At 40.4% G+C, this 22,946-nt stretch overlaps 2 protein-coding genes across 2 annotated transcripts; both read left to right on the top strand.

The window, feature by feature from the left end:
- The first annotated feature begins 8,243 nt into the window (after positions 1–8,243).
- foxl2l (forkhead box L2-like) lies at positions 8,244–9,703 on the top strand. The gene has a single exon (XM_071907402.2). The coding sequence runs from the start codon at positions 8,320–8,322 to the stop codon at positions 9,157–9,159; it is 840 nt and encodes a 279-aa protein (XP_071763503.2). The 5' UTR covers positions 8,244–8,319; the 3' UTR covers positions 9,160–9,703.
- A 1,046-nt stretch (positions 9,704–10,749) lies between these two features.
- On the top strand, positions 10,750–22,743 carry tmem201 (transmembrane protein 201). Its single transcript, XM_071907399.1, has 11 exons — positions 10,750–10,912; positions 11,484–11,604; positions 11,747–11,941; positions 12,038–12,217; positions 12,383–12,747; positions 12,872–13,069; positions 18,799–19,028; positions 19,623–19,685; positions 19,790–20,080; positions 20,827–20,955; positions 21,771–22,743. Exons 1-11 carry the CDS (start codon positions 10,803–10,805, stop codon positions 21,866–21,868), a joined length of 1,980 nt encoding a protein of 659 aa, XP_071763500.1. The 5' UTR covers positions 10,750–10,802; the 3' UTR covers positions 21,869–22,743.
- Positions 22,744–22,946: the final 203 nt, after the last annotated feature.

The following is a 22,946-nucleotide window of genomic DNA, read 5'->3' as shown; positions in this document are numbered from 1 at the left end:
AACCCTCTCAGCCAATCAAGGGGCATGAAACTATGGCATCACCATGGGGCATAACACAGAACATTTCTCAAGTATTGAGATTTTTTCCAGGTTGGATTCATGTAGAGGACCAAACATTCCTCCTAGTTTTGTTTGGGTTAAAAGGAGGCCCCTCTGTTTTGATGATCCTTTAATTCATGGGTTACACCCCATAGTGTTTCAACACATACTGGATCATATTGGTTTATGCAAGGTTGTGCAATTTTATTCTTCTGTTCCAGCCTACATCCATGCTATTATATAGTTCTTGTTTTTTATGTGTGGGTTCCTGGCATGTGGTTGAGAATATTTATAACTGTTGCATTTTGTACATAATGATGTGTTGACAAAAACACTCAAAATGGCAAACAATATCAGCAATATTGTGCAATATTGTGCATCTTGATACCACAAGATAAACCCAAAAACCTGTATAAACAACATGCAGTATGATGATATAAGCATGTTCATCTGGTTCTTTAATGTTTTTAGTTTGTTGTTAGTGGTAATATTTTCTTTAACCTCAAAATGGGTGAAGATTGTGGTAAAGACCTTTAAACTTTTATGTATTAAACTACAGTAGAAATTTACATTTACATTTTTTATACATATTTCAAACATATGAAGCAAAGATAGTCCCTGAAAATGTTTCCATTAATGTGTTTCTATAAATGTGTTTCTATTAATGGAAACACATTCAATGTGAGTAGCTGGGGTTTTGCACAAGTTGAGAAGTTGAGCGCTCCTCATTTTCTGCAGCCTGAAGAGTGTTGGTCTGCTGCTCTCTGCTGCCAGGAATCAGAAGTACAACTAGAGGAATTAACCAATGATGCAAAACATCACACCCTGCAGAGTCACTTTTGTTTCCCTATTACCAAAACAGGAACCATTTCAATTGATGTTTACAACTACAACGAAACTACAGATTTTGCATTTTTTGCATGGTGAGATATGACATTGTCCACTTCAATAAGTACTGTTTAAAAAGAGATTCCATTTTTATAAGACAACAATTTACAATTTCCCATTTGGCAGACGCTTTTATCCAAAGCGACGTACACATGAGATTTTAATACAACACAAGCAAGGATCTAGTCAGGAGAGAACGAGAGTAAGTGCCATTACTCATCACATTACATGTGTTAACATTGTGGTTGGGTTAAGTTGTCTCTAGACAGTTACACTTACACTTCAGCCTACAGAGACAGTCTGCCTCACCTGACTTTATACATATCTTTTGCACTCACCTCCACAAGATGGCGTAGGAGAGCAACAAATGGACACTTACTGACTACACTACATGACTATACTGGTAGAGTTTTTACCTAGATGGAATTTGAACTAAGTAGCAGACCCTAGTTCCCTTAACAAATGCAATATATGAACGAAACAAAAGTCCAAGGCACTCTTTGAAAATGGTAAAAAGCCTTTATTTCATGGGCTCATCTAGGGACATTTAAAAACACAACACTCCAACGCGTTTCGGCATTGGCCTTCATCAGGGAGCTTCAAACAATTCATGTTCAAAATGCAATATATGCTTTTTTTTTAATGCAACAAAATTAAACTTCTTTGGATAAACTATACCAATCCTCTGACAAGAATGCCATACAAAGTAAAATAAAAACTTTCTTGTGGGGACATGCATACCGTAGTCATCATTACCCAGGCAGGTTTGGTATTGGGCAATTTCCTTATCACATAAGAGCGATCTGACCTCAGTCACACAGAGCCCGTGCCAGCTGAGGCACAGTTGGGTTTGATGGAAATCATTTGTCAGTGACAAACCTCACTGCTATCTAAGATCGGCTTCTGTATTCCCACCTGCTCTGCAGAAAGAGGGGAGAGAGTACTGTGGAAAAAATGTGGCACAACAATTTCAGAAGGAGGGCACACATGTGACAGCAGGGTGATGCTGGGCTGGAGAGAGCATCCCAAACAGGAAGTTCACTTGTTTGATTGTGCGCTGTCATATCCTGTTGAAGTGACCTTGAGCAATGAGACACTGAACTTCTACCTGCTCATACTCTGAAAGTTGCTCTGGGTAAGAGTGTCAGCTAGATGCCTAAACTGTAAAATGTAAATCTAAAACCAGCAGGTGATTAAACATTATCTGAGTCACTGTGTGGCTGTCAAATGATAAATTGGGATTTATTTTTTTACCTCTGTGTGCATGATGATCGTCCCAGAAGCAAACCAGCTGTCAGCATGCCGTGTCACTGAAACATCCATGGTAACTTTATCTTGGCAGGGCTCTTATTTTGGTAATTGACAGGGAAGTGCACCAATGTTATTTTTACACTGAGACATTTTGTCTCCACCGTGAAGGCAAATATCAGCCCATGATTGATAATGGCCATTAAGGAGGCTATACAGAGAAAATCATAGACAAGCATTAATCACCAGACAATAGATATGTCTGGATTAATTCATATGATTAAATATGAATGCATGTCACCTGAAGATACAATAAAGTTGCGATCACATATACACTATGCCTTAATTCTCCTGTTCTCCTGTGTGATGGGAAGAGTATTCTCTGCTACTGTAATAACCCCAGTTTAGGCAAACTATGCAAACAATAGAGAAGTGGAGGTTAGCGCTGGGAGTGGCTGAGCGGAGCTGTGGGCTGCAGGGCCAGACTGGCAGAGGGCTGGCCCACAGGCTGTCATGTAGAACCCACAAAGGGGTGCATTGTGGGAGAAGGCACGGGTCACTGGCATTGTGAACTAAACAGGGAACTCTAGTCTCTCATCACCTGAGACAGAGCCGCACCTAGCATGGGAATTCAGCCAAAGAACAGTGTCAGAGGAGAAGAGGCGCTGGGAGAGCACACTGAAACAAATCACATTTATCAGATGCATCAAAATGAGAAACAATATTTCATTATAACCTCTGAGATAAATCTGTGTATTTGAGCCTCAGTACAGTTTACTTCACCCTATGTGATTTGCTTTTTCGCTGTCTGAGCTCCCGTCACATCACATGAAGTGTGTTGTTTTCCTCTGTCACCGAGAGACAGAGTAACAGAGGGAAGTCAGGTTTCTCATAATCCATGGATTAGGGAGGTCTGGGAGTGGTGCCTAAATGACTACTGTAAGTGGAGCAGAGGACCATGGTTTGCCACATGTGCTTGTATTTAGACAGTAGCCACAACACATACTGTCATTTCCTTTTATCGCTGAATCCAGCTTTGCAGGTGGCCCAGTGACTCAAGCTGCATATCTGCTTGCCCCGCTGAAGTCAAGCTATACACATCTTTTTCTCTCCTAGACTATATTCAGTAATTAAGACCTGATGGCACATTTTTCAAAAGCCACTTTAAGAATTTCATAGATTTAGAAAAAGGAACAAAAGCGCTTTTGTGGCTTCTCAGGTTGAAGTGTGGTCCAGTATTTTTGAATGGCACCAGGTTGCTTAGTAACCTGTTACAGTAATGTCATAGCAGTGTAACTTATCTCTATTTCAATTTCAGTAATAATAATATAGTTACTGATAAAAAGAAAGGTTACCTTTGTTATCACCCTCGCTAAATAATGTAAAGTTATAAAATAAAGTTCAAACACATTCCACCCCCGTGCCCCTGTTCGTTTTTCTCATAATTAGTCATCGTCCTCTCACACTGAAATGGCAGAAACGTTTTCTTTCCCCAGAGGAATCATTCCCCCGACAAAGCCAAAGGATGACAAGAACACTGGACATCAACAGTGGTTGTTTACCCTGATCAATGACAGGAGAGGTAATTGAGTTATCCTGATTTCTGGTAAGAGAGGATGCAATTTTGGAGGTGTAAAGAATTACTGCCCAGGTAATTGCCCCCCAGGTAATAACATTACTTTTTTGTACTAATGCTGAATTGACTCACAAAACAAAGTAACAAGTAATGAGTCATACACAACTTTTTTTAAGCCACAAGCCCAACTACCGGTACTGTAATCCATCCAGTGAACTGTGTAGTGACATTCTCAAGAGGCCAGAGGAGTAAAAAGTAAAAAGACAATGGCTGCAGCTGGGCATCACTCATCTCTCTTCCAAACATCAGGGTATCGTATTGCCGCTGCAACAACCATGAGAGGGTCGGGCCATTTGCAGCCATTTAGCTCACACACACACCCTCCAACCTTTCCACCCACACCAGTATGCAGAAAGAAGAAAAGGTAAGGTGTTGAGCCACCTGATCGTTCTGGACTGATGCAGCTGTATAGTCACCATCTGTGCTTAAAAGGTATTCCTGGTATGACTGCAGGGAAGTTCCTTATTGTGCTAAGTCTTATGACAATGTTTTTGCTTTCAAGTGCTCATCCTGGTTAGCGGTGACAAGCCAAAAACAGGGGAATTTTTGCATTCTTTCATACACAGTGGATGATTAAACTATTCATATTTATTGTCTAATTGCGTATGATAAATGCTCTATAGTTATACTAGTGTGTACTTCACATTAACATAATAATCCATTAATCTAATAACAATCTGCATTTAATAGTGTAATAATCCTTTAATCGTAATAATTTTCCCATTAATGTAATAGAAGTTACCTACCATTAACACAATACATTTTCCTGTTAACATAATATTATTGGGTTTCATTACATTAACATTAATTTTTAAGAGGTAAGCTGTTTACAATGATCACCCAAGACCTCTTCCATACATATTCACCTTTTTTTTCCCAGATGTAACACCATGGTTAACAACCAAATTTGTGAATGGGTGAAGCTGAAGATGAATTTCTACTTTTGTTTGCAAATTTAGCCAGTAAAGTTTTGAATCTTGAGTCATTGGCGACAGTTTTGAGTAGAATTTTGACTATGATTATATCATCAATTCAGGTGTAATATTTTTTAAAACTGAAAATTTCGATCTTTCTATTAAGTTAACAGGAAAATGGTTAATACATTAATGGTAGGTAACTTTTATTGCAAGGGAAATTTATTACACTAACAGGATTATGCAAATTGCTACTACATTAATGGTTTATTACATTAATGGGAAGTTATTACATTAACAGTTGTAACAGTGGTGAACTGACTTACAGCACTGTTTTAAAAAAGACAAAACTTCACCCTTCTTTTTATACACACAGTAATTCTTACAGGTGATATCCAATAATGCTGATCACACGTTGATATCATCATATATTTAGTTGATAGGCACTGCTGACACAACATAGAGGGTCTTGTAAAAAGTTTGTTAAACCTTTTAAGAGATATAGTTTCTACAACTGTACATATTGCAAATTTGAAAGGACTTCAGTTTTATCCAGTCACACATTTGGTCACATATAGCTTGGCAATCCCTGAGCACTTACTACCATTTGTTTTTTTAAATGACTGTCCTGTCTTGTTGCTGGTCCAACACACTTACACATCATCAAGTTTACATTAATGCAGTTTTGAAATCATTCTGAATGTGAATTTTGTGATATCTTGGACTTGTCTCGGTCTCATGTCTATTTTGATTTGGACTTGTCTCTGTCTTAGCCACTATTAGATGTTAATGTAATGTTTTTTTAAACTTTAGTCAAAGTCCTATGCATTGATTAGTTGGATGTTGATGGGTCTGATGGGTTGATGGGTTGATGAGATCTACATCTCTGTTGATCCTTAAGAAACTCCTTATGCATCATTTTTTACATTTGGAAAGACATGTAATATAAGATAAGATATCACTTTATTAATCCCCTTGGGGAAATTTGGGATGTACACTGTTTATTGTCTATTTTGATCTTATTCTTGGATAGGACTCAATTCGTTCTGGTATAAGACCGCCGAGAGATTTAGATGGTGATATTTTAAATCTCAAAATGAACCACACTATATGGTTTCCTTTACCACCAACATCTTATTCATCTCCTGTAATTATCTATACACATAAAACTGTTTTGTATCAGTGTTTGAGAGCTGTAACTCCTTTGGATTTCTTGTTGCATTGCTTCTATTGTCTAAATGCACCATTCTTTGTTTTTGGCAGTTTTGCTGCATTCTTCTTTGGTCTCAGATGGCTTAAACTGCACAGATTGTGTTTAGCCTGGCGCCACGCTTCGCTCGTATGACATCAGGAGGTAAATCTAGCTCTTTTTTTTTAAAAGCACAGTGGGCAGTCCACTCGCCTTTTATCATTTTTATTATTTATTGAAAAAGTGGGAAATTAGAGAAGAAAACAGAATAGAGGAGATAAACAAGAGAAGGTCCTGGCAGGAATCAATCCCAGGCCGGTGGGAGAGCACATGTTGCTCCAGAGGCAGGAACTTAAACACCCGACTCTCTCTGGGCATGTGAGCCGAACTCTCTAAAATGTCCTGAATATAGTATTTCTGAGAATGCCATCCAGAGATTGCAATAGATTAAGTGGTGTTTGTTTACTTCATTTCTACCTTGATCAAATTCATGAAACAAACTAGTCCACTGTAGAATAATTTAAATGTTACAGTTCAGAGTAGACTGAATCTTTACTTGCATTCTGTTCTGCTATATTGCTAAATGATCACATATTGAAGGGAAATATTACTTAATTTTAGATGTTGTTTCTTTTTTACCTTGGACAATCTAATCAATGTCAACATGAGCCATTTTCCCAGACAGTCAAGACTTTAATCTGTAATGTCATCAAGTGCAACCTGGTGTTGCTCCACTGACAGTGAATAACAAATTGAGTATAGGAACTCAAAGAATGTTTGAACTTTATCATATAAGATAGAATAAGATAAGATAGCACTTTATTAATCCCCTTGGGGAAATTCAGGTGCCACAGCAGCAACTGGCAGAACAGTACCACGGAAAACAAGTACAGTAATTACAATAAGATAATAAAGGAGAACAGGTAATAAGATAAAACGATAGAGGTAATGTACATAATATAGAGACTATACAGTGCAAAAATGCAAATAATAATAATAATAATAATAATAAAAAATGCGTATTCATATATATATATACTGTATATATACATAATCAGGAATATAAGGTTTCAAGGCAACTAAGGTCTATAAAGCGACAGTCACCTTTGCCCATCTCTTTCATTTAATTCTGTATGGGACTGTACATCAAGTATGGCATGACAGATTAGGAGTCAGGACAATCTGTTTCATTTCTGACCACACAGTAACAAATATTTCCAAATACTGAAGTCTCCTATCAAAAAAACATATTCATATCCTGTGTTGCTCCACTTTAATGTCTTCACAGCAGTAACAATGGCCGTCCAAAAATACCCTCTAATCCCTGCCGAAGACATAGTTGCTTTTCCAGCGCTTGCTCACTTTTTGAGATCTTTCCCTATCAGTTCAGGGGAGACAGACTGTCTGCTGAGAGCAGGTGATCATTATCTACCATCCTTAGCGGACAGACAGGCCTCACTGTATGTGGGTGGTATGCTGGGCTCAGATACCTGCATGTGCCCGTAAGCCTCAGTGTTTCTCTGCCATGTAGCAGACTGGGTGCTGCAAATACCCAACTATCATGTGCCTGTCAGTTGATAGCAAAAATATGTAAAGCTGTAAAAAAAAAATAAAAAAAAGCACCTGCAAGACCCAATATATTCATAGACAAGAGGGTACAAATCAAATAATGTTGTGTGTGTGTGAGAGAGAGAGAGCGAGAGAGAGAGAGAGAGAGAGAAGAGAGAGAGAAAGAGAAAGAGAAAGAGAGGGGGGGGGGGGGACAGAGACACAGGTGGTGGTGGTGTGTGTGTGTGTGTGTGTGTGTGTGTCTGTGTGTGTGTGTGTGTTTAGGTCCACATATCTATTAGAAAATCAATGATGCCACTTACAGTGATTGGTATCCATGCATAGCCCAGATCTTGTTTCTTTATCAGCAAATTAAATTGATAAATGTGACATTGAAAATCGCAAATGTATGTAATTAAATGCACAATCCCACGGTCCATAGATAAATGTGTGAAAATACTTCACATAGGCTGAAAGGCTGTAATGTGCCCACCTGTTGGCAGTCACAAATCATAAACTAGACTGGACTTCAAACAAAGTGTATGTAAAGACACGAGGCACCAAGGCTTTGATCGTTCCACTCCACAGTGGAAATATTTTTCTAACTGTTCATGGACAGGCTTTACTTGTCTGTGACCTCCGTTTCAACTGCAACATACACAGACCCCAGAAAATGTTACAGTATGGGAAACCCGGCAAGATGAAAGAATCAGCGCCAACTACCGTGCTCTCCACCTGTGGGAGGAGACAGGCGTGTACGCACCTGTGGAGACCAGACGACCAGAGCCAGCGCTGCCTTTCCTACAGCTGCACAAGCAATTTCTGCTTGGACAAGACCGGGGAATATTACAGGAGAGATGGACGCAGACGAGAAACCCCCCGCTGAGCAAAGAGTGCAACTTCTGGACATCAGCTCCAACTCGCCCCCGGCTGAGCCCAAGGGTGCGGAGGGGGCCGAGCAGCTGGAGAAGCCCCCGTATTCCTACGTGGCTCTCATCGCCATGGCCATCAAGGACAGCTACGACAAGAGGCAAACCCTGAGCGGAATATACGACTACATCATATCAAAGTTCCCGTACTACGAGAAGAATAAGAAAGGCTGGCAGAACAGCATCCGACACAACCTCAGCCTGAACGAGTGCTTCGTCAAGGTGCCCAGGGAGGGCGGAGGGGACCGCAAGGGCAACTACTGGATCCTGGACCCCGCGTTTGAGGATATGTTTGAGAAGGGGAACTACCGGCGGCGGAGGAGGGTGAGGAGACCCTACAGACCCCCGAGCCTGTCTTACCTCCCCGGGACCCCCATGGACTATCCGGAGCCGCTGTACCTGCAGGAAAACCATTTGTACATGCAGCCGTATGTGAGCAGCTCCTGGACGCTGCGCCAGCCCAGCTCACCGCAGCCGACCGGTTACGCACCGCCGCCGCGAGTCATCACCGGACACACCCGCCCCGTCTCCCCCAGCGGCTACACCGCCGGCCCGGTCAGCTCCTACCGCCCCGCTCCCAACTTCCACCCTGCCTACGGGGCTTACCACCGCCACCCGTCCGTGCTGGTCCCCTACAACGGGTGTCCCTACGGCGGCGTGACGCAGCCCGTGAGCCCCGACGGAGGCACCGTGTCCGTGGCCAGCTACTCCCAGTTCTCCTATGCAAGGCAACCGGAGATGCCGCTTGCTCACTCGTTTGACCAGTAGGCTTTGAGTTGACACTGACAGCCAGATTGACAGACTGAAAGTTCATCTGTTTCATATTTCAGTTCGGCTGTAAACTGAAGTTAAAATGTGAGGTAGCCTAATAGTTGTTCAGCTGGAGTTAGCCTACATGTGTTTGATACTGTGCCAAGTGCCAAGGGATGAAGTAAGGAATTAAGCTGCAGAAACGGCATGCATTAAGTGTAACTTTAATTGCAGGGAGACTGTTAAATTAAGTTTCAGAATATAGGCTGTTTTGTTTTTCAGCCTGCTGTCTTCTGTTGGAGATTACCTTTATTAGGCCTTGGCTGCCAGTCTCAAGGTTGTATTTTTATTTTTTGTACAAATAAAGATGTTTCTCATTGTTTTTGCAGATGCATTTGTAACTGTTATTTATTTTTCGTTCTTTGGTTTAATCAAATTAATCCTCGAGCCGCTATGCAACCGTTTTCGACTCCTGATGCTCTCTGAACAGTTTTGTTATTCGATTATGAATGTTTACTTGATGTAAAACATCACGTTTGTTAAAATAAAATGTTATTTTTGCATCAAATAGGTCTACAGTCCTTATTACCTGATTACTTGTCCCTTGAATCATGGTTGAAAACTGATTGGTTTCACCATAGACAATTTTCCTCACCCACACCTGTCGTTATCAATGCATATCACTGATTGGAAAGAAACTTACTACAGCTAGGCCTACAGTTTTCTACCGGAGCAATATTACCTTTTGTGTAGCCTACATGTTTTACAAATTTTACTAATGTAATTATTATTCACAGCTAGGCCTATACCTTTAGGCTAAAGAAATACATTTTCAGGCATTGACAGTGTGTTGGCTACAATGAGAAATGTAACAGCAGTAGCATGAAACACAGCCTTCTCAGACTTGATCTCTCAGAACTGATAATAAAGATCATCTCCAAACCTGAGAAGATATCACCCAGCATCAAACACTTGTCTTTTGAAGGAGGCTGGGCAGCTCTTGGTGTGTTTACAGAACCCCTTGTGAATTATGATTTTTAAGAGCAGGAATATGATGGATTTCAAGGGGTCACACAAGTTCAAAGATTAAATTCTACGGGCATTAATGGACGTTTTCCTTTCAATGTGAATTAATTTATTGTACTTGTCTGATAATAACTGAAAAGAAACTGACACTTTCCAAAAGTTTCATGTGTTACCAACCTTTTGGTGACTCCCTTTGAAAAAAACAAACAACTCCTTGGTTTGAACCGCGGGGAAAACTGAATGAAGAAATTGTCCTTCCCACATTCCAACACTAGACATACACCCTTTCCATTCCCCTAGTATGGATTGTTTAAAACTACACTTAACTAAAATAACGTGGATTTCGATTTGAGTAAAGTATAAGTGTCAGAACAGACACAGAAATATGGATACGATATCTGAGGTTTATGTACTGGATTGATAATTGATACTTTCAATGAATGGTGCAGTCGAGTATAGAAGGATGAATCAAACATACTGGAACGCGTCCATGTAGGCTACGAAGTTCCGTTTCCGTTAATGGGCGTGAACAAAAGGGTCCTAGTTATCGCGTGCGCGCCTTGTTTTTTCCGTTGCCAAGAAAACACTACAATTTTCATGTTTCGTTAGCTAGCTTGTTGCACATTTTGGTGGGAATGGAGACCTTTAACCAGCTTTTGTTGGAATATCCCGAGTTAATGTATGGAGGAGTTGGGGCAACGGCATTTGTCGCCGGTGGAGCGCTGATTTACAAAATCGCCACCAGGTAACTAAGGTTATGCACCGCCGCGCATGGCCCGGTGTATTAGGAATGAGCATTTCGTTTTTACTTTAGCTTCACATTAACGTCATATCGCTTGTCAAGTTAGCTGGTCATGGTTTAAAATATGCATTGCCGACTTAAAACAACGACACACTCATCAAACTGTCTTCATTAGCTATGTAAACGCTAACATGCGCAGTGTCTTCCACTTGAATGGTCGAGTTATTAGCCCGGGCGCTAAAACTGTGTTAGCTAACGTTAGCTATAGTATCAAGGCATTTCACCGTTTGATCGATCGTATCTATCGTTATATGATTGGCTTTTGAAACCATGCGTATTTACAAAAGACTACTAAAAGATTATAGCCTCGTAACTAACCAGTGCGAGTGTTGTCTCTCAGTTCATTTCTACGGTGTCTGTGCAGGATCAGAGCAAACTTGTCAGCTCGTTAATTCATCTCGCAGCTATTGTAAACGTATTTTGCAATGTGAAATTGACTGTCAACCTGTCTTTTCCATTAACATTGTCAAGATTGCACAATTTAAGAAACCCCTCTCTCTTTTTTTTTTATCAGAAAGAAGCCCACCCATGCAAACGTCAACTGTTGGTTCTGTAATCAGAATACAGTGGTGCCCTATGGGAACAGGAACTGCTGGGACTGTCCCAACTGTGACCAGTACAATGGCTTTCAGGAGGTTTGACAAATATTTATTATCTTCTTGCATGGCAGCAAACTGTGGCTTCTATCTATAATGTTTACCTTTTTAGTATTGCCTTAATGTTTACACAGTTGTGTGGTGTAATCTTCTTCTTTTTGTGGATCTGTCTTGTTGTCAGAATGGGGATTACAACAAACCCATCCCAGCTCAGTACATGGAGCATCTGAACCACGGAGTGTCCGGTAGCCTTCCTTCATCTGAGACGCCCAAGACACTGCAGTGGGTCAACTGTCAGATGCTGCTATGCAGGAAGTGCAATAACAACCAGTCTGCAAAGATCAAGCAGTTGGCTTCATTTATCCCGAGGGATGATGTGCGTATTTTGTTCTTTTTCATTCACTGCGACACACTTTCTACTGTTTACATGCTTGAAGTGAACAAATCTTTTATTGTTTGCTTTCTATTGTAGGAGAACTACGATGAGGAAATTGAGGCTTACAAGCACCACCTCGAACAGACCTACAAGTTATGCAGGCCATGTCAGACAGCGGTGGAGTACTACATCAAGTACCAGAATCGCCAGCTTCGCACGGTGCTCTCAAACCATCAACTTCGACGCAGCCGAGAGTCTGACAAGGCCTTCGTAAAGGTCAGTGCAAACCAAACTCCCAAACTGTGCAGACACTCCCCAGGCTTTCATTAAATGGATGTTTCAACTTGATATGTGACAATGGAAGTCTCCATATAGCTCGCTCTAACATGCCGTTCTGTAGAAATGTCACAATCCACATTGAAACATGCTCTCTTCCTACAGAGCTCCTACTCCATCACCACTCCCCTGGGAGTCATACTGTTGCGGCTTCTGGCCTTTCTGACCTGCGCTTTCCTGGTTGCTACAGCTGTCTGTGGATCAGCAGACCAGGCTGCTTCGCCTAGTGCCCCACAAACATTAAGTGGCGGGGTCGTTCCTCCTAAACCTAAACCCTACAATAGGTCCAGCCCTAACAACGAAACCAGTGGAGCTGAACATGTCTGGCAGGGTCTAGTGGAGCTGCTCCCAGACAAGGCCATAGAAAAGGCCAAGCTGGTTTGGCAGTATGGAGGGGACAATCAGATGGCTGTCGTCTCTGTTGGCCTGTTGACTTGTGTCACTGCTATCTTCCTAGCAGGACCTGTCAGGTAAGGAATCTCCTTTCTTATCTGCCTCAGTGAAGGGGAGTCCTGAACAAGACTAAATCAAACAAGAACAAACTCTGCAACTAGCATTTTCTTTTTCAAAAACGCATTGTTCCTTTATTTGCAGGTTGAGGAGAATCGATGCTGTGGCCTCTGTCCTGTGGTTCCTGGTCCTGTGCCTCTACCTGGGTGAAAGCTACTTGGCTGACGTCTCTTGGCTGGACACAGCCAAGCTCAGTACCACCACCCTCTGTTGCCTGGTCAGCTTTGCCGCTGCCGTGGCAACTCGCAAACCCATGGGTCCGCGCAGAGCCAGATGTCGAAGGTCAGAATCTGAGTAATGTTTAAATGTGCTTTAAGACTAGGATTGGGAACAAGAGTCCAGTTACAGTGAGGAACCGGCTCCAATGTTTCTAGAACTGACTGGATCAAAACACATTAGCCTGTTGATTCACGTTATCAATTCCTATTTTTTTTCCTGTTCTTTTTTTTTAAATGGAACAAAATACGCTATTTTTAATTCATCGTCAAATTATGTCACTTCATTCTCCTGTTGTCTGCTGTGTGAGCGAGTGATTGTGAGGTTGTGACATGATGAGCATGGCAAACATGAAGCGAAAGTGTGGCTACACTTGGACAAGAACAACAAACTAGACTCGTGCTACGTGCTTAATTTGCACGGCTGAACCTACAACTGATGCCGTGTCGTGGAGAACTGAACTAAACACACTCTGCTCCCCACTAGCTCAGTGTCACATCACAACCTCGCGCACGCACATGCACACAGTGTACAGTTATTTGATGTGTGTACAATTTTGGAGGCTGTAGTCATTTTGCAGCTAAGGGTATTGTGAGTAACACAATAAGACAGTACAATATGAACAGCTCATTTTTTAAATCATTCTAATTTGTGATTGGTAATGGAATTCCGATCAGTTCAATTACAGATTTCCTTTTTTTGAAGTGTTATAAATGTGATGTATATATGAGAGGAACTGATAAGGGCATTGCTAAGAAATCTGATCATCAAGAAGGAATTGTTAAGGAGTTGCCATAGACAAAATCTTATCAATTCTCAACCCTATTTAAGACCCTCCCAGTACACTATACAACATGGGATATGTTTGATATGATACCGTGATGTCTTTCAAATTCATGCTGTCCCTTCATTTGTCATTTTTTTCATTAGTAATACCTTATTAACCATAAAATATTAATAAGCCGTTACTAAACTGACGATCTGTTATGTGACAGACTGATCTTCAGAGTTTACGAGTTAGAACATACTATAAAAAAATGAAATACTGTTTTCAAGACAACCGATATAGTGAGATTTTTGAGTATTTCTAACACTCAAGTACTCACCTACTTGAGGCAGTGCGTGCAAAATGTTCACATGTATATTCCTTTAAGCCTATGCATTTATTTATTGACACTCTGATATAGCCATTTGTTGAAAATAGTGTACTAACGTACGCTCACCGCATGAAATACTAATTTATGAAGGCATTGCAGGATGTATGCCTGGTGAATAATCACATTCCTCTTGTATTGTTTCACAGCATCTAAAATTTCAGAACAAAAAAAATTGGACTTGGATGTTTCCAAAATAGTGTTCATTGCAGTTCTTGGAAGCCTCAGTTCATAAATGATGACCGCATCTGTAAGGAATACAATAACATAGGTGCTGAAGCCACTTATCATGGCTCTCATGACAGCGATGCAGACTTCAAGTTTTTCCAAGGATGTTATTTGGTTATCTGTTTGTAGTGAAGCGGCCACCGCTACATTCTTTTCATTCTGACAAAGATTCTGCTTATTTGGATCAATAGTTTGAACAATAGTACCAAGGCAGCAATTTCTCTCCCTGGCATGACATCCATACAAATCTGGACAAGATAGCCTAATATTGGTGTGTAGGCTATTTATATTGATGGGAATGATGAAACACGTTTGTCGACAATTGAGACACCAGTCGGTTAAACTAAACTTAACCAACACACAGAGCTGCCAAGAAAAAAAATCACATTTCACTGGTTCATCAGTATAAATAAAACGGTTTTTGAGTTTACTACAGGTTTCAAGTTTATTATAAACGAGTTGAAACTGGTTGAAATTCCCATCACTAGTTCATAGGTCTTGGTAGCTCGACACCTATGTCCCCCCCCCCCCCCCCCCCTTTGAAATTATGCTGTTATCCCTGGCCTCTGTTGTAGATTAATAATCCCTGCAAAATATTTTGTATTGTGTGTTTTTGTATTATACATTTTTTGTTATTTTCCGCTCGGCTTTAGCTGATGCTGAAATGTAGTGCCTCTAGATCACTACTTGGCAGCTGCTTGACTTGACTTGCCTTGAAATTTGCTTGAGGTAGTAGTGTCTGAATAGTAGCTTCAGGAGGCTTTGTTTTACCAGTCATTGACCATGCAAACGTTATGAACTGTTCCTTTGTTTAAAGCTGTATTATGCAAGATTTTTATGTAAGATTTATGTAAGATTATGTAAGATTTTTTTCTTATCAGCCTAAATCACAATTTGGGGCTGCAACAGAGTGGGGCATCCAACCCCTCCTAAGTGAAACTATTTGTCCAAATGAAATTCTGGTGTTGGATATGGTCATTGGAGGGAAATTTACTCCGTCCAAGGAAGTGATAAATCTAACCATGAGAGACAAATGCAAAACGGCAGCGAGCACTGAGAGAAAGCTGGATATTGAAAATTAAAAGCACCAAATACATTGCCAGAAGAAAACTGCGTAAACAAAACGGTGTTCATCAGTTTTCCATGGGCATACGTATAGCTAATGTACAACCTGCATCTTGCGCTGATTTTAGTGGAATGAAATTTGCACTGAACCTGTCTTTTCCGTCTGGAATTTTTACTTTACAAATTGCGTTCATGGAAGATTCTTAGGGATTTCAACCTCAGAAAGTATTACAAAATACTGGACTTACTCAGTTAATGCTTGTCCAGGCACAGTCACATTTTGTACTAACTTAAGAAAGTGTTCATTTGAAAACTACATAGTTTAGAGGTGAAAGACCATAACGAAAGTGAAATGTGGTTTGTCATCTTTTTCATATTCCAGTCTGATGAAATGTATGCCAGTTTAAAGTTTGAAAATGCTGCACTGGCAATTTTAGCTGGAAATGCTGGATTTCTGTAGTGCTTTCCCTATTTCACTTGATGATTTCGTCCATAATACTGAACTTACCGTCTGCAACACTTTAACTTGTAGGTGTATTAAACACACTGATGCACGTATTTCCTCCGAGCATGTGCTAACACTACCATAGCCCTTTTATTTGTGTTAGGCTCTTTTGTTTCATGTAGCTTTTGTTTGTTTGGGGTGGGGTGTCGTCATTTGACAATAATGCCATAGGAAGTACTTTATTGTAATGATAGCTAAGGATTGACTGTAGATTGTATTTGTGTGGTAGAGTACTGTAACTGAGGTTTAATTTGCATGTTGTGTTGTGCTGTAGATTGATTTATGTTGTCAAACCAGCATCTTTGGTGCAGTTGCTTCAAAGCTTTAAAGTGTGAATTTTTGCAACAAAAATGCTGCCAAATAGTGGACATTGAAGATGCAGTTTGTAAGTTTTTAGGAAAGTACTGTCTCCGGACGTTTGTTGTCTCCAGCATTGTTACTATTCATCTACTGATCATTTCTAAGTTGCAAAACTGTGACTGACTATTTTGTGTCTGTGAAAAAATATTAAGGAAACTCATATTTTAAGTGCTATTGCGAGGCAAAACAGTATTCTTTGATGAGAAGCACTTCTGATTCCTAATATTTCAATGAATGCAAACTGACAAACTGCATCTTAAAATCTTGACAAAGATAATTTGTCCACAATAGTATACTTTGTATATGTTAGTTATAACTTGAAATGTATTTGCTTTGCCAAAGTAAGTTTTATAGTTCATGCAAAAAGGTTTTGGTTTGCCATATCCCCGGCGTGTACATTCGTTACGCTCTGTCGATATCTACATAAAGTCTAGCCCGAATATGTGGCTATTCCTGTTTCGGATTTTAGAGTATTCCTGCATCTTCCTGATGAGCTGCATGACTGTCAACCTCCACTTGTATCAGGCATTCAGCTCTAGAGCACTACATTCAAGCTTGTATGCTGTGAGAATAAGTTAAAGCTGCCAAATGCAACTAGAGCATAAAAAATGGCCACAAGCATATTTCTTTGTGGTGTATTAACAACGGAGTGATAGCTATAGAACTACCTATTTTTTTTTACTAATTTAGTGAATGTAAGTGATTTTAATGCACTGTATTACTATGGATATATGTAGCTAAAATGTGATTGTAGCTATAAGTTTGTGACTGTTAATGTGCTTTTTTCTTGCCATACCTAAACATTTTAGCAATGTGTGTGTTGCGAAACACTAAAAGACTCTTGAAGAAGTAGTACCTTGAAGAAGGACTCTGATTTGTATGAGGTGTATGAGGGTTACTATGCCAAATCTTGGTACTTTATACACAGTGTAAGCAAGGATCTGGGATTTCAAGCTATAAAATAAGCGAATCAAATATATTGATATTTGATCACCTATCGTGTATTTATATTTTCGAAAGAAGTCTCATCAGAGATGGAATTCCGTCCATGATGAAAGATTTACTGCAACATTCCCAATGAAACACGTTCTCTTTTGGGTACTGCATCTTAAAGTTGATTTCCACTCAATTTAAGAATTCATATATGTTGTTCCTCTGGTCTAAGGACAGTGTTTTAATCTAATCAGTATTTTGTATCATTAACAACTCACTCCCAAAGCTAAAAACAAATGGGACAGAGACTGTAATCTGTCATGCCAAAGTTGAGCCAGATGTTTCTTCATAGATTTTTTTTTTATTCTCTATGGATCAGTATGTAGGTATGAGGTTACCTGAAAATTCTAGACTAAACTGTCTTGGGAGTGAGTGATAGGAATAACATATGTGAATGCTGAAATTCAGTGTTATCCATTTTTAATGAATAAGGCTGCAATTAAACTACGCTTTTGAGAATTTTGTAGGATTGATTGCTGTACATGGAATGTAATAAACAACTGGTGAAAGGATCTACCTTCTCTGTTTGATGTTCTTCATCAAAACAAAGACACCCTCCTGCCCCCTTGTGTACTTTTCTCTCCCAGTTAAACTAGTAGATTTCAACTTTTTGCTTTGTCAACAATTTGGTTAACTGAGACAGAGCAACTTCAGTTTCCTTTTTGAAATAATGGCTTTAGTCCTTACAGATTGACATCAGGGAAAACAATTTCTGTTTAATGCAGGCTAGGTCTACTGTGGACGCTTTGTCTGTAGAACAACAAAGCCTGCTCGCCACCAAAGAGAAACTGCTTCGACGTGTAATTTGTACAGGACACTCACTGTGTGCTGTGGAAATGTGAAAGATTTGAGCAGTCTTGCTGAGCAGCATTTCTCAGTGGGATCTTTTGTGTCTCTAGGCACCGTCATCTGTTGCACACACTCCAACAGCTGCGGCAGCCTTTCAGTGACACCCCTATTCTCTTATCACAGGCTGGTGCCTGTTAATACAGTGCTCACTAGGCAGGTGGTTTGGCCTACGCATGGATATTAGAGCTGTGCCTTACTAAACAAAGATTATGCACTGATTTGACTGGCAAGGCATACAAGCTTGGACTGCTTGTATTGATCATTTAATTACTCAGAGTTTATATTCTAATGTCAAGGATGCTACATGTCAAGATCAGTGTGTAGCAGAAATTAGTCACATTTTCTTCTTGTTTACACTTGATTTGAGAAGTCAAAATGTCTTCGTAAAGCATTATTTGTACTTACAGAATACGTAAAATGTGGCAGTGGCATTTTGCTTTTTGAAGTGTCTTAGTGGTTGTATTAATTTAAATCACCAATAAATCACCATGTCTAGTAGTAACGGTATCATTGGATATCACAAAGTTGTATTGAATTATTATGCTATTTATAAAATAGAATTACAGAACTTTATAGCCTTGTTGTAGTCATTGTGAGTGTGATGTCAGGTAGTGGACAATTACGTTGCTCTTGTGTTGCAGATACCTTGCAGGCAGCTCTGCGGTCCCCTCCTTCAGCGCCCAGCCTCCTTTGCTCTCCCCCGTCTACCCTGGCTTGGCAGACTGCTTCATCCCCGCCCCACCCCCCAACCTCTCTAAGCTCATCAACCGGCAGCAGAGTCCCCGGGAGCGCAAGGCCTCGCCCTCCTCTCTGCCCGGACGCCTCAACAGAGCCCTCTGCCTTGGTACCATCCCCTCCCTGACTCGGACAGGTAAAGTCGTCACTGTCAGTTTGTGCGCATGCAGACGCAAAACATTAAGGTTGTGTGATACGGGTGGATCCTACTTTCCCTTGTGGCATGATATGAAGAAACCTTGTTTGACTGATTGGATTTGACGCCACATCATTTCTTTGTGGTTTAACGACTCAGAAAAACCCGCTACTCTTGCTTCTGCACCACAGTGTGAATTAACTTGTTTTTTTCCAAGTAGCTGGTCATCCCCCTCTTAAACTGTCTATGGGGGCGGCTGTGAATATTTGGCCCATGTCTACTTACATTTTCCATTGCCTAGTCTCCCATAGCTGCTCAGATGTGTTTGATTGTGAGTTGTTTCTTGCTTTCCTTTGCATACAAAGCAATTTGACGGACTAATCTGACACTCTGAATAGCTGTTCTTTTCTTTAAATTGCTGCTGCTCCCTGCTTCACGTGGTTATGCCACTGTTTCTGAACTTTGGAAAGACTCATATTGTTTCCAGAAAGGATATGTCTGTACTGTTGGTGTGTCTCACAGAGGTTGTTGTTGTTTCATGTATGGTTTATGGTTTTGGTAAATCCCCTGATTATACATTCATCTTATTTTCAGATTCGGGCTACCTGTTTAGTGGAAGCAGGCCTCTGTCACAATACAAAGACTCCCCATCCTCAGGTATTAAAACACCAAGTGATTTCCACTTAACCCTATGATATTTTGAAAAAGTCCAAGCTCTCACAATGCATTTGATTGACGTTCCTCGCTGTTTTTTGGCACAGACTACTTTTCACTGAAGTCTGGGAGTCGCCCGTCATCCCCGGGCCCCTCCCCGACTCCCTCAGTGGCTGGTTCAGTAACGTCCAGCTCCAGCTCTGCCAGACAGCGCCGCCCCCTCATCAGCCCCGCCCGCCTCAACATCAGCGGCCGGAAACTCCGACTCTTCTCAGCCGAGGCCGAGCCCACGCCCAGGTCCCCACCCATGTCCCCGTCCCACTTCCACGCAGAGCCGGCCCCTTCCATTTACAGTGGACGCTTTTCCCCGGACATATCACCCTTCCAAAGCCAAAATGGTAAATAGCAGAAGTTATATTGTTAGAATTTATATGTTAGAAGATATATACACTACTAGTCAAAAGTTTGGACACCACATTTTTCTTCATTTTTACTATTTTCCACATTTTACAATAATAGTAAAGACATCAAAAATGAAATAACGCAAATGGAATTATACAGTGACCAAAAAAGTGTTAAACAAATCAAAACGATCTTATATTTTAGATTAAATAGCTGTCCTTTGCCTTGATGGAAAGGCAAAGGCTTTGGAAAGAAATTCATACATAGGCATCAACTTCACTATTTATTTTTGTCTAAGAAACAAATTTCAAGCATTTCAGCATAAGCCTTTAGATGAAAATGGCTTTAAGATAATGAAAAACGTAGTACATTCAATCAGGTGTGTCCAAACTTTTGATTGGTAGTGTATATAAGTTTTGATGTATGACAACATCATTAAAGTGACAATATCAGTCCAGCCCTATAAAGCCAAACAGACACTGAAGTATTGTTGGTACAGAAGTGGATAGTGTTCCATTTAATAGCATTTATGGGTATAATTTTTGTTTATATGAAAACTAAACCTTAGTCATCACCTTTTGACCTTTAGTGCTCATAAAGGTTTTTTAATGCTGTTTGCCTTTGTAGGGCAAAGTAGAGACTTCATTGAATGACTTGAAAAGAAAGGTTTCATATTCATAGTATGAAGTCGAGATGGTTGTGTCTTTACCTTGATGACTGACCTGGCTCCACTGTGCTGCAGACTTGAGTTCCTTATTAAGAGACGGCAGTGTGATTGAGGAGGAGGAGAAGCGAGGCAGCTCCTCAGAGTCCTCGGCTTGCCTGGTCGACACCACTACACAAGGACCAGAGAGCGCTCCTCCATCTAAAGGTGAGCCAAGCAATCTGATTTACACATGGGGGAGGGAATGGGGTGTCCTGGTGGCTCAGTGGTCTAAGGCACGTACCAGGTTCAAATCCGGATCAGGACCTTTGTTGCATGTCACCCCCCTCTCTTTTTCCCCAATTTTTCATGTTTCTCTTCACTATTTACTATCTAATTTTTCAGCAAAAATGCTGAAAAATAAAATCCAAACATGGGAGGGAAATGGGTACTATGTATTTGATGATCTGTCAGAAATCACATCCCATTTTGTTGTCCTGTCATTTGTCTAACAGCATGTCAGCATGTCCTTAAAAAGTGATGAAATGTCAAGTTTGATGACCATTTTAAAAAGTCATTAAAAAAAAGTAGTGCTAAGAATGCAAAGGAATATGACTGATATTGGTTTGAGTAAAATTTCTCTGATGTGTACTTCCAACCTTGATGACCACTATCCTTCGTGCATGAACACAATAATGTAGATTAGGTTTTGAAGGCTCAGATTGCTGAGCTTTGTATTTGGTCAGAAATATGCAGTATAGTATTGATTGTTATTGTAACATTTGTCTTGAATTTCATTCTCACCAGCAATAAAGGGTCAATAAAATGAACCTAAATTTAACACACTGAAACCTGCATGAGCATCAGTGGAAAATGTATTTGCTGACAGCAACACAACTGTAAAATACACAAAATGTGAAAACCTGAGCGAATGCCGCTTGATGATTATCGCATTATTTCAAGAGCTACTTGAATATTTACTCATGACGGTCATTTGCTTGCACGAAATATTATTGACAGTGTTTTTTCTGTGATGTTTCCAGGCTTTGTGAAGCGGCTCATCTGGCCAGGGCTTTTATTAGTGAGCCTGAGTGCCAACTTGTTCTTCGGCTCGCTCTACATGTACCGCAACTGGAGATGAGCCACCGATGGATCTGCTGTTGTTCTCTGGTTGCTGGCACAGAGTGAGTCGGCCTCGGGCCTTCACATCCTGTCTCATCTGTAGACCTGGGGGTCCTTCAGCCGTGCCAGAAAATGTCTCTCCTCCTCTCTGGCAGTAACTGTTTGCTGTTTGCTGACGCTTAGTGAAGATACTAACGTCGACTGACAGGTCGTCTACAGCGCGTCTCCCTTCTGATTGGAGTTATGAGAAAATCGTGTGGTGAAATCCAAAATTATGCCGTGAAATTTGTGATTGTTAATGGCTTAAATTTTTTTGGGCTTTTCTATAAAATGTGATCTGGCCTTGTTTTGTCATATGGTCGTTTATCACTGCAAACTCCAGATATTTGACTCCTCTTACTTGAACACAGATGCATGTGTAATTAATTTAAAAAGCTCAACTCTTCGCACTGATGGCTTGACGGCTTTTTTAAAACCATGCTGTGAAATGTGCAATAAACAGTGTACTGTTCAGCCAATGCTGCTTTGATACAGAAGTTCATGTCTCATCTATCTATATTGATCGTGACATGTGCTTTACCTCTCCCAACTGAATCACATTTCTAGTTGTGTACAATAGCTCAAATTAAAAGAGAATAAGCAGCACGTTAATTTTGTGGCTTACAGGAGTGACAGTTGTGCATATTTGAAAATTGTACATAATTTGCAACTTGCAGTTTCACTATTTCACAGCCCTGATATGTGCCATTCTCTTTTCACATGGGAGAGAATGTCATGTCAAACTCCATGCCAAAATCTGCCAATTCAGTGTTGCCTTTTTTATTAGGAAACATACATGCATAGTAGAAAATGAGCTTAAAGCCTTTCCAAATCGTTAGGGTCCACTGATCAATTCGGCATACTTTTAGATCCAGTTATAAAGGTTGAAATTTTCATTATAATATACCATATGTTTGCCAAATTACCAGTTAGTCCTACTGATTTGGGAATAGTCTCAAGTCATATTGTCAGAGGTGTGTATGTTGCTAATAAGCAAAGGCAATATTAAACTTCACTGTGGAGCTAAATGTTGCGTACAACATTTGTACTCTCATACA

Source organism: Centroberyx gerrardi, chromosome 14 (assembly GCF_048128805.1).
Source record: "Centroberyx gerrardi isolate f3 chromosome 14, fCenGer3.hap1.cur.20231027, whole genome shotgun sequence".
Taxonomy (NCBI): domain Eukaryota; kingdom Metazoa; phylum Chordata; class Actinopteri; order Beryciformes; family Berycidae; genus Centroberyx; species Centroberyx gerrardi.
The sequence above is the reverse complement of the archived record's forward strand: the minus strand, read 5'-3'. Positions and strand labels throughout refer to the sequence as shown.